At 39.6% G+C, this 12,894-nt stretch overlaps 1 protein-coding gene across 1 annotated transcript; it reads right to left on the bottom strand.

Annotated features, from left to right (window-relative positions):
• Positions 1–446: 446 nt before the first annotated feature.
• On the bottom strand, positions 447–12,601 carry vamp2 (vesicle-associated membrane protein 2). Its single transcript, XM_088320731.1, has 5 exons — positions 12,258–12,601; positions 5,620–5,722; positions 5,361–5,519; positions 3,845–3,896; positions 447–3,743 (listed from the first exon to the last, which is right to left on the bottom strand). Coding segments are annotated over exons 1-5 (333 nt in total). The 5' UTR covers positions 12,260–12,601; the 3' UTR covers positions 447–3,726.
• Positions 12,602–12,894: the final 293 nt, after the last annotated feature.

Genomic DNA, 12,894 nt, shown 5'->3' on the forward strand with positions numbered 1-12,894 from the left:
CAAAAACGGGGGCAATATACATCTTTGTGGAAGAACCACCCCCTCACCTCAGTTTTTCCCCCCTCAAAAATAAATACATTGGAAAAAAGACATACAGCTTTGCGTGAATACAAACAGCAATTTGATATAAACAGCGGAATTCTTTTTCTGGTTGAAGATGAAAATTCTTTTACCTCTACATGAAATTCAGATACATTGGGAGGTTCTTCAAAATCGACGTGAAATAATAACAAAAAAAATGGACATTCAAAAGAAAATATTTTGCTTTATGTATATATATATATATATATATATATATATATATATATATATATCTTTTTTTTTTTCACAGAATATCATAAGGTGTCCGGTAAATGTTCGGAAACTCAAAAAGGTTCCCTCCGATTACTACATTCGACTCATTTGGGGCGAAATTCTCCTCTCAGGTTATCCTCCCAAAAATGTGAAGTTTCTGTTATCCCACAAATGTGCCGAGTGCAGCATAATTTTGAGATAACCGAACATGTCGCGAGACGGCGGCAGGCGATTTTCTCTCACGTAAAACGAATGTGCTCTCCGAAAACAATGGCGACGATTAACAGAAAATGCCGAGCTCCACGTTCTCCTTTGTGATCAAATCGGTAAGCAAAATCACACAACGACAGCTGGCTTGATGGAATAACACATATCCTACCCCAAAAGGTGTCCCGAGGCCTAACACACAATGCTCTTAGCTATGTTTTTTTTGTTGTTGTCCTCTTCTTGTAACCTGATCAGGACCAGACTATAATAGATTTTGTCAGGCCGATGCCTCTACCGATTTTACTTCATCGGCTGATCATTTTGTACTACGCATGATCCGTTAAAACATTGTGTGTCTAGCAAAATTGACAACCTCAGAATCTCCAATTAACTTTCTTTTTAATGATTTTTTTTCTTTGCGGGAAAATGATTTGTTGATCAGGTCATAATATGCATATTAATTTCAAAAGCTGACTAATTGGTCTTATTTTGGTATTTTAAAAACAAAACAAACGTCCCCTGAGCCCTCAAAATATGTTCTTATTACTATAACAGAGCTTTCCTTCGACAGTTGTAGCTAGTTAAATGATGGGTAGTAAAACAAGGTTGTGCTATTATTACGGAATGGGTCTCTTATTTTAATAACTTCACTTGAACACACAAGGTGTAAGATAATTGATGCATGCGGTCTTTAAAGGTGCAGTACAGAAACTGGAACTTTCGAACCCGCTGATGCCATCTTCTGGCTTGTGTCAAGCTCATTATGTTGCATGTGCAAGTACGTTCATTTCTTAGACGCGCTTGAATAAACTCTTCCTTTTACATCTTTTTTTGGGTTTGTACTGTATTTAAAACAGGTTTTTCGTACTTTCACCATGTTCATGCTACACTAACAAAAAGCTGCAGTGACGAGCTCTCCAAGACCTCCCATTCCGCGGCCCAAACAGCTTTACTAAATGTAAGATAAAAGCAGATAGGCGCAGTGGGATCATTTATAAGGGCTGTTTGAACTCAGTTGGGCATTGTTAACACATATATGTAGAACATATTCTACTTTCAACTTTTTAAGGACACCTCAAACGACGGACCCCACCTTTAAGTTTTCCTGACTTGAATGAAGCGCAACGGCAAACTCACTAAATCCCGTGTTTGCAGATGGCCAAGTTTTGAAAAATAATGGGATGATAGGAGTTTTTAATGGCAATTCTTTGGTCATCTTTTGGGTCTCAGTGGTCTTGTCGTGGTTGATGCCAAACGTGCCCTCGCTCAAGAGATTTACGCGGCCTAATCTGTCGGGATAAACCAGGGATATTCCTGGGGTAGAGCTATTCTAACACACAGCACATGGATGCACCTGCACAGAAATTGAGTGGTTGCTCTTTCAAGCCGTTTGCTAACATAAAAACCCCAAGGATACAGAGTACTTTTAATACACTAAATTGAAACGGTTGCAGGTTTTGACATGAGGACTGAAAACTAACGCTAAAATGATTTTGCTATCAACTTATCCACCGCCAGTTGGATTTTTGAAGTGTATTGTCATCAATGGCAACAAATGAGTTAATCTAGTTAGCTAAAACTGCAGCATGTGCACCTATTGCTCATCGAGTAGCCAATGGGGCGATACGCAGCGTCCCAAACCACATAAGCTAGCATTTTTACAACCGTACACAGAGAGCGGCACAAAAGTCAACTACGATGAAGACAAAAAGCTCTACCCCCTCCGATTGTGGCTTGGCAGTGTATAATGCACACAGCTGAATTAGAAAAACGGAAACACTCACACACCAAACAGAAGCAAAAGTTCCTCTGCCTGTTTCACTCGAAAATACACGATAATAAAAATAGAATCTGTTACTTATAACGACACATACTTATAGGGACAACCACTTAAACACTGCAGAGGAATGCTTCGGTTCGTTTATTTTTATCTTTAACAAAAATTTGACTGTAATTTGCGGGTTTTTTTTAAGAAAAGCAAACAAGGCTGAAATGTTTGGTGTGCTCTTAGTAGAGAGGCATGGCCGAGCACTTCCTGCTTGGTTTAAGCCCAGGATGACAGGCATGCTAGTGGTTTTACAACGAGTTCTGGTCTTATACAGAGAAGAAATGTGTAACAGGGCCATGATTCTTAAATGGTCACCTAAACGCCAATTAAAACATGGAATTTCCAGTATCTAGCATGAATGATACTACAGAACAGATATCCTTTATTATCCATCCCTTTTTTGTGTGACTGACTTTAACTTTTTAATCCATCACACTGTTGAAATATACCCACACTTATATGTGCTGCAGTAGGAGCGTTTGCACTCGACTGCAATGAAGGAATGTTTTCGAAATAAGACACTACGAATTTCAAATAAGATAAAAAGAACAAGAAGAAGAAACATCTACAGACATTGGTCCAACGGTACTATGGCAGTTTAAAAACAGTTGAGCGATCAAACATGCTGCAATAGACGAAGGAGACGGCCGGAGAGCTGAGAAAACGACAATCATCCAAGATAAAAGGGAGGAAACGGGACATAAACGCTCAGATTTGAAGGAGAAGGTGAATTCATAAACAAGAGAGTCGAACAATTCATGCTTTGTTACTCGTGAGCGATACCTTGGACCTGAATGTATTCTGAAGTCATTTCAAACTGGAGATTGTGGCTGCAAACACCAAACAGGTTCACTTCTGTGGCTCACTCCGATCGTTGAGGGGGAGGGGGTGATGATCCGAACATGCAAGATACACACTTGATTATTAGGCAGTAGTCGACGCTGAAGCATACAGAAAAAGAATACAAAAAATGAAAAAATACAAAAATGCACACACTCGCACACACACCTACAAAACAGTAGATATCAGAATAAAACTCTACAAATGACTAGATAGACATCAGCCATGTGACAATTATCATTGCCAATCATCGTTTGCTTTTCTGTTGTTGCATCATCACAAGTGCTTTGGCTCTCGTTTATGGCAGGTTGGAAGGAGACGAGAGGACCCAGAACGAATGCGGGGCCGCACACTCACGGGACAATTATTCGACAGGGGGTCCATAGGTAAGGTAGTGGAAGGATTTCCTCTCTTTTTTTGAAGGGACACGGGTGGATTCCTACTCAAACCAATCGGGAAAGATAATTGATAATCTGTGATTCCTTTTGTAATGAATTTCAGGGGTTCCTTCTGAAGCAAGGACGTTGGGATTAGACTGGGGTAGGAAGTGCCTCTTCTTAGGTGCTGAAGTACACTGGAGGAAATAAGACAAAGATACCAAAAATGATTTTACCAAGATACTGATTTAACAGTTTAACATGGGAAATACCGAAAACGATAAATAGGACTCCTTACCAATAATGACAATGAGCACAATCACGCATATCACACCCAGGATAATCATCATCTGTGGACAAAAGATAAAATAAGAATATTCAATCTGTGCTCATAGATTGAATCATAGGATATGTTTCTAAAGCTGACAACTTTCACAAGCTTTAAATAAATTTGGAATGTGACCCCATTGATAATCCTAAGATTTTCTTGATGGGTAAAAAATATTTTTAAAGAACTTTAAAGAACTTTCTTAAATTGATTTAGTAGGGCTCCAAGGACTAGTCAACCTTGTCGAACAAAATCGATCATAGAAATAGTAGACAATGTCGACTGTTTTTGCCAGACACGTTTTTCCAACAGAGTGAGGCCTCTCTACATGAATATAATCTCTGAGAATCACACAGGAGCAATAGCAAAATCACGCATATCACAGTAGCTCAGGAGGTAAAGCGCTGGGATCAAAGGGTCGCAAGTTCAATGCCCAGGTCCTCTGTGCTATATGTCGAAGTGTCCTTGGGCAAGACACTAAATCCCTAATGCCCTTGATAAGCAGGTAGTTATGACGCTCCTGGCGATGTGTGAGTGTGTGAGTGGGTAATGTTGAAGCACACTGTAAAGTGTGATGTAAATGTAGACCGTTTACATTCATCAATATCAAGTTAAAGAAAGTTTGGAAGCGTCTTAGCCTGAATACAGCCAATAAAAAGACTTTATACAAAGTTTACAATAAGAACCTTGCATATTATGCTCAGTGACACATGAACATTTAAAAATCACGTCAGACAGGTGACCAAACGGAGTCTGACTCGCCTCGGTAAGATTCAAGTTAATACGGCTTTCATGACATGCATATTTTGCCATAAAAGAGAGCTTAAGGATTATACCAGACTGTGTCTGACACACATGTTTGATATTAAATACATGCAGTCTGAAGAAAAAACGTCAGTTGTGTAAACCTTAAAAACGACAAATGTCAGTTGTTAAAGCCATTTCATTATAAATTTGTGAGAATTGTTTAATACTTCGCAGTTGACCACTGAATGTACTTCACAAAATGAACATAATGGTTGTTTTATTTACTGAGTTTCCGTTGCTAATAAGCCTGTTCTTGGTTTACAGGGATAAAAATGATTACTTGATTTGAATTCACTGTCTTATTTGCCCCATTCTGGAAAAAGGGACAATGTTTTATTTATGCGTTTATGTCTCTACTGACTGAGCAATGGACACAATTGGTTTTAGATTTGTACTAAATTTTTGTCCAAATCAGCAGTTTGTCAATAAAATATTTTTCATTGTACTCTTTTGCCGTGTCTTTATTATCATTTTCCAAATCATTACATCGAGTTTATCATGTATTAAGATTCTTTTTTTAAACTATCTGATGATTTGACTGATCGTTTCAATAGTCAGTGACTAATCGACTATTAAAATAGTTAATAGTTGCAGCCCTAGAATTTAGATCACAGTCTTCTATATTCACGCCGTATCCCCCAACTCAGAAGCACTGCTCGTGTTGAGTGTTTTTGCCCACCTTAGCATTCTTCCACCAGTACTTATTCTTCAGTTTAGCAGCGCTAGTCTCAAACTGAGAGGCACCAGCCTGCAGAGCGTCGGCCCTGTCGTCTAGTTCGGACAGCTTCTGATCACGCTCCAGAACCTTATCCACATTTACGCGCATAATATCCACCACCTGGGGAAAGAGAGAAACATTATGATTGGCTATTATTATTATTTTATCAGTGGTAAGCAATATTCAAAAGCTAAAACAAAAACCCTGATTTGTTCCTTACCTCATCCACCTGTGCCTGTGTCTGCTGCAGACGGCGATTGCTGGTGAGGTTGGGAGGAGCCTGACTCCCTCCCTCTGGTGCAGGGGCTCCAGCTGGGGCAGACCTAGGTAAGATTAAAACAAAAATATAGAAACACACACAATAATTGAAAACGTTTTTGATATTTTGAAAATAAATAAAATACACTTTTGTGGGTTGAGCACAAGCAAGCAATGGCCTTCATGTGCCAGTCATGAGTCATTAAATAACCACTCATCGAATTTCAAACTAATCGGCAAAGAATTGTTTTTGACGGTTAGCCAGATCGATAGATAAGCTCTACTAATCCTGTGTATTTTTCCTTCTAATAGTAAATATTTATTGATTTATTTAGTGGCACAGAATTATTTTTGTGTCATATCAAAATAAAACATTTATGTGACAAACTATATGGATCACAAATTGGAAACAGACACCAAATGTTAGGGTTATTTTTCTAACTGTTTCCAGAGCTTAAAGGTGCTGTCCGGAATTTGGAGATTGTTTACTTGCTGACGCCAACTCCTGACTTAAGTCATCATTGCAGCCTCTGTCAAGCTCCTTGTATTGCGCGTGCGTTTACGTGCATTTCTTAGAGGTGCTCAGATAAACTCTTTTTTTGGGGGGGTTTGGCTTGGCGTTTGGACTGTGTTTAAAACAGGGCTTTTGTTACTTTCACCATTTTCATTCAAGTCTAAAAAAATAAAACACAGGTATGAGCATGAAATCCCCCCCTGCTCCCCTCTCATGGTTCCTAAAGTTTTGCGTACCTAACGGCGTTGCTATACTGTAAGTAATATAAAAGCAGATAGGCGCAGTTGGGAAAAAATTAAAAAGGCTTTTTAAACTCAGTTGGGCATTTTTAACACATACCGTATGTTCACACCCACAAAGTGCACCGTGTTAAAAGGCGCACTCTACAATGCTGGTTCTTTTTCTTTACTTATCGACTGATACGGCACACCGGCTCATTGGGGGTGAGTGCCAGGGCGACATCTTTACAACCAGACAAGCATACAAAAACTGAGTTTGGTTGTGGTTTATTGAAGTGCTGATTACAAAGTAAAATACATGGATAAAAACTTATCGGGGTTTGTTTTTCAGCTTCCTCCAACTTGCTAACCTTCAATCATTTTCAATGCTCTCGCAGTGGCTGCATGGTTTCATGTTCTTCCACATAGCGTAGAAATTATCACACCATGGCAGACAAAAACACAGAAAGCATTCAAAGGACGGAAATTGAGGTTTTGGATTTAATTCATATCCGGGGGGACAACTCTCTTCAGTCTCCGGTAGAACAATAACTTTCAAATTGCGAGACAAGCAACGGTGTTAGCATTCATGAGCACTTCAGCTAAGAATGCATTGTGTGCGACTAAAGCGTCCTATGTTGGCAATTAATCAAAAAATGATTACGAGTGGGAGCACGGTGGAGCAGTGGGTAGCACATGTGCGGCACAGTTCTTAGGTCATGAGATCGAACCCTCCTGTTTGGAGTTTGCATGTTGTCTCCGTGCTTGCATGGGTTTCCTCCGGGCACCCCGGTTTCCCCCCACATTCCAAAAACATGCATTTCGGGTTAATTGACCCGTCCAAATTGTCCTTTGGTGTGAATGAGCGAGAGAGTTGTGTGTCTCTGTGTGCCCTGCGACTAGCTGGCAACCAGTTCAGGGTGTCCCCTGCCCACTGCCCAAAGATAGCTGGGATGGGCTCCAGCACCCTCGCGACCCTACTGAGGATAAGCGGTGCAGATAATGATTGAATGAATGACTAAGAGTCGCATGAGATGCATAGAAGTTGCATTTAGTTGAAAACGTGAACGATCTGGCTAAAACATGGGATTTCACCCAAAAATGGTGTAAGGCTTGACTCGGCCAAGGCTTGAAACTGTGACTTCCTATTGTCGGGAGTGGGCGGCCAACAAGCTGGTATCCATCCACTGCTCCGCATGAGAGACAGGGCACATTGTCCGATAGCGCTCGCCCTACATTTTCAATGAAATCTATGACTATTATGTGCGCCTTATAGCCGTGAAAATACGGGAATTAAAAGAGAAAATATTCTACTTTAAACTTTCAAAGGACAGCTCAAACGACGCACCCCACCTTTAAACATGAAAACTTTTTTGAAATGATATTAAGTATTCTTGTCTTGTTTTAAGCCCATTGGTGGTATTTTGCTTTCATTTTGGAAAGTAATCAATATTTTCACCCATTTGGAGGTGCATTACACTAGCAGAAATATTCACATATAAATAATGTCACTCACAATGGTACTTAATAAAATTACCAGCTTCAGAATAAATTGATTTATAAATATTTTTGATACATGATTTTTGATTCATTGATTTATTGGCTACACAATATACAAAAAATATAACCAACTATTAACTTATAAATAACTGCAAACTTCATTAAATTGGTTGAATGCCATTATAAATTTTATCCTAAAAATCAACCCCACTGCAAAAGGTGTCTTAAAATTAATACAGACTCGTCCTTACCCTCATTACACCATCAGAGGTCACGGAAATGTGCATGGGAGGACAATTAAAAGTAGCAACAGATGAATGATGTGTACACATTCCATTTTGATTCTCCCAGCAGCAAATAAAAGTTTCTAAATGGGTAAATCAAATGTGACAGCTAGAGAACAGCCTCTGCTAAGTGACCGAGTGCTCCAGGGTCTTGAAGGCCAACTGAACATGTCAGGCTTGCAGCAAACTTATCTGAAACATCGAAAGCAACACAAGACAGTGCTTGTAAACTGTGGAATATCAGATCATTTAAAGCCCAAATGCGTAATATTTGACCACTACGTGGCACAGTGTTGTCTGGTACGAGCGGTGGCCAGTGAGACATGGCACAGCGTGGCGGCAGGATGCCGGACAAACATTGCGCAGACTTATGTGGGGATTCCACGATATAAAAGAAATGCAAATGTCTCCGGGCAGCATGGCGGCGCAGTGGTTAGCGCGTGTGTGGCACAGTTCTGAGGTCGTGAGATCAAACCCCCTGTGTGGAATTTGCATGTTGACCCCATGCTTGCGTGGGTTTCCTCCGGGCACTCCGGTTTCCTCCAACATTCCTAAAGCATGTTTGTCAGGTTAATTGGCCGGTCCAAATTGTCCCTGGGAGTGAATGAGCGAATGAGTTGTCTGTCCCTGTGTGCTCTGCAATTGGCTGGCAACCAGTTCAGGGTGTCAGATTATAGTTCATGTATTCTTGCCTGGTATTCAAGTAACTGTTTTTTTCGACTGAATTAAAGTTTTTGTAAATAGATAAAGGGGTCTTTTTAAGGCTGGAGAGTTGAAGGAATTTGATTTGCAATTCCGATTCATCTTTTGCTGTATTGTATACCAATTGTGTGACAGATGTATTCGCTGCATTTATAATGTTGATTTATTGCATCAACGTATTTGGTTTCATGTCTTCATCTACTTTATGTACAGCTTTTTGCATTTATCTTTGATTGTTTTAATGTTTAATGTAAATAAAGTAAATAATAGAATGAAATAATATTTGAAAATAAATTTATATAAATACAAATTAACCTAAAGTTTTAACCCATTTTATCTTCATTTACTCAATGCATACAATCCCCAAGGAGGCCATGGCACAGAGCGCAAATAAAAAAAATCACGATCTTGTCAAAAGTAATGAATTAACTAGAATTTGTGATCTAATGTAAAGTCAGAAAAGCTACCATTGGTATTTTCTAACTGATTTTTATAGTAATTTTACCGTAGCATGTGAAACTGTAATAAGGCACCATAAAAAAATATCAGTTGTGACAAAGCTACTACTCCACTACTTAACTGTGTTACAAAACTCTGTATAAAGGTCACCTGAAGACAACCCCACATGACTAATCCTTCCACAGCATCAAAGCCTTTTGGATCAATGTCCAAATGGTCTGATATATACATGCATATCATTATTACTCACAGACAAGAAAAAAAAGTTAGTTTACACTCTTTTCAAATTGGTCAGATTTTCTTTTATCAATGACTTGTTAAATTTGCTTTTTACCACATGCTGCGCCGCACAGGTTAAGCTGCACTTTTAATGGCAATTGACTATACTGTATCATGTAAATGAATTCATACAATATTGATTAATGACATAAATAAGCTCTATATAAACAAAGCAAGATTAAACCTTTTAAAAATGTAGCCTTAAATACTAACTTGGGAAGATATATATATATATATATATATATATATATACAGTAATTGTTTTTCTCTGCGGTTGCGTTTCAAAAAGGTATCACAATAGTCAAAACCTACAAAGTAGAAACCTTTATTCATTTATTTACTAAATATTGTTTTATACATTGAAACCAAAGAACAATTTACAGGCTCGTTCATTTTTTAACACAAAAAAATCACTGCCCAATAAACAGTTTTTTGTTTTATTTCCAAATGATTTATGTCCTGTAAAATTATGGTAAATAGTAAATGGAGTGCATTTGTATAGCGCTTGTAATCAGTCACTGAAGACCTCCAAAGTGCTTCACTATATATTTCACACTTACCCATTCGCACACACACTCTCACACCAATAGCCAGAGGCTAAAATGAGCATTTAAAATAAATAATATTTTGCACTGATGGGCATGATAATTTGCATTACATTTTCAATTTACATACTTTTTCGCCATCGTGAGGACTTTATGAAAAACCCAAAATGTTGAAAAAGCCATCTTTTACCCCCAAAAAATCTATCTATATGTTTGGAGCTACAAAAATCATTATAGAGTCGTATAAGGAAGGAAACAGATACTGTATCCATCTGTACTCATTGAAAACGTTAAGAATGTGTCCCATTTGTTCAACGGGAACTACAGTACATGGTTTTCCATTATTTTATTTTTTTTAAGCCCAAGGTAGGCACTAGGGAGCGCCAAAGAGCCGCATGCAGCTCCAGGACAAGTTTAGTTGGTCGATAAGTCCAACTTTGTTGGTGATAGGAAGCATCTTCCTCTACCTTTCGGTGCTTTTGTCCACAGTGTTTCGTTCACGTAATGGCTTTTAGAAAAACTTGAAATTGAAGGAAAAATGTTTGCATACTTAATGTAGGTTCGTCAAGCTGTTTTATGTACAACTCAGACCGCAACATCATTCACGCATATGCAGTCACAGGCAGAAAAAGGGGCGAAGTGACCGTTGAGCCAATCAGACTGCAGAACACAATGCACGATGAAAATGCGAGGTTGTGAAACAGTGAAAAAGTAAACCACCATACATCAATGGTTATTCTTATTCTTAAGATATTCTTCTGGAGACATTTTGGAGATAATACAACTCGAATGACTCCGCTCCTTTTTGGGATTTGAATATACCCAGATTTTTGTTATTTAGCGCCACCTTCAAACATGTACTGTCAGTAAAAACATTCAACGATGGAGCTTTTATCTATCTAACTGGATTGTTTTCGCTCCTTGCCTCCGTAAGCGCTATGCGTGACTTTCAGCACCGGAGAGAGTCATTTCAGCACTGAACAGCACCACACCAGTCCGGACCAGTATGTGCTGACTTCCAGTCTACAATGACCTGTAGGTCCCCGATCCTTAACACCCAGTCCAGTTCTATGCAACCAGAACTGCAGTCCCATGACGGCCAGTAAAAGATCACGTTTCCTACCCTATAAATACTGTGACTGGACACAGCAGCAGTGGGGAGGATCCTTGACAGGACGAGAGAGGGGGTGGTGTACTTTAAAAAATGGAGGAATGACAACTGTACAATAAACCTAAAAGATAAATACACACAAATGGGAAACTAACTGTACTGGATTGATTAATTCTTGGATTGTGTGGTTTCTTGCTCTTCAAACAAACACAAGGTGGACTTAGCCATTTTGTTTTTCATTCTCCTTTTAAAAAAACAGTCAAAAAAACCAGCATGGGTGTTGTATGTTCATAAATGAAAACAAGTGTTAAAACCTTAGATGACAAAAACAGAAGAAAAGCTAATGCTATACATTAAACCCCAGCCCTGCCCCCCACCCGACGATAGAGGTGGCAAATATCACATAAACTATAGGCCTGGGCCTAAATCGCGGCTAATATAAGATATTATAGAACACATGTGAAGGGTGTTTTGTCAAAATGTGATCGATTGTGGTTTCAGTAGAATTTCAAATACATATATATCAAGATAACGAGGGTTGTGTTCCACAATATGCCCTTGATTTTTCGAAACAGCTCCGATGCCACCCCTGCCCCCAAAGCGTTAAAAGGTAATTTCGGTAAAAAGATAATTTAAGTGAAAATAAAAACAAGCATGCGTCTAATGTTACAACCGACGTCCTTTCAAAGAGAACCGGTCCAAACTGGAAATTACACATATTGCGTGCGTGATGGCTGCCGCCAGCGTCACGAGACGAGGCAGAATCACCACGGCTTGACTTGTTTCTACCTGCAAACCTTCAAAATGCACACAACGAGCACGCCCTTCCGTTTATAAGCCTCATCGAAAGAATAAACGCGGATATTTGCGAAATAAAACACGAGGAACCCGAGCAGGGCCGCACTATCCGACCGACCAGGTGCACGCCAGCATCCTTTATAGGCGAAAACGCCAGTATCAAAGTGAGCGGAGTGGACGCCATACTCACATTTTTGTTGTAGTGTTTGCTCGGCAGCTGTGATGAAATCCGGGCTGGAAATGTTAGCGTGCGCTAAGTGGCTGGCAGATGGAGAGTGGATTGTGGTTTGCCTCCTGCGCTCCTCTCTAGCCTCTGGCACCCTTTGGATGCTTCGCCTAGCGTTTCTCTGCCTATATAGCCGAGGAGGGGCAGCGCTTCTCTCCAGTCTCAAGATATGTCCAATTCTGATATTTTTCTCCCCCTTTTTCCTTTTCCCCTCTCTTTTCTGTCGTGTTGGTGTAAAGTGACGAGAGAGTGAGCCGTAAGGAAGGTATAACAAACACTTTGGATTAGCTGGACAAAGATGGCTTGGTGACGTCAGCCGAGGCGAGTGTCGTGTTAAAATGGGTGACCGGGGAAGCGTTTGATGAGAGGTTTCATCACTTGCGACATGACATTTTTAGACCATACATGTCCATATTTCAATACAGAATGTGGTTCTCCTTAAAGGTTGTGAATGTAAGTTGCACAGGGGTTGTTAATTCTCCTAAAGGAGCTTATTTTGATCGTGTTAGGATTTGTCAACAAAATGGCGTACCTCGAAAGGGGGCGTGGCCTGCAGCGCAGCGGGTGTCCATGATGGCACCGTGTTAATTTAAAGTGAGTT

The sequence above is a fragment of the Urocampus carinirostris genome, chromosome 17 (assembly GCF_059441175.1).
Source record: "Urocampus carinirostris isolate Australia breed hairy pipefish chromosome 17, RoL_Ucar_1.0, whole genome shotgun sequence".
In the NCBI taxonomy this organism is placed as follows: domain Eukaryota; kingdom Metazoa; phylum Chordata; class Actinopteri; order Syngnathiformes; family Syngnathidae; genus Urocampus; species Urocampus carinirostris.

What these genes read in the sequence shown, in the direction of transcription:
- vamp2 (XM_088320731.1), bottom strand. An exon ending in CACAGGCACAGGTGGATGAG is followed by an intron (nt 5,520 to 5,619) that starts GTAAGGAACAAA and finishes CTCTTTCCCCAG; the next exon opens with GTGGTGGATATTATGCGCGT. An exon ending in ACTGGTGGAAGAATGCTAAG is followed by an intron (nt 3,897 to 5,360) that starts GTGGGCAAAAAC and finishes TTTTGTCCACAG; the next exon opens with ATGATGATTATCCTGGGTGT.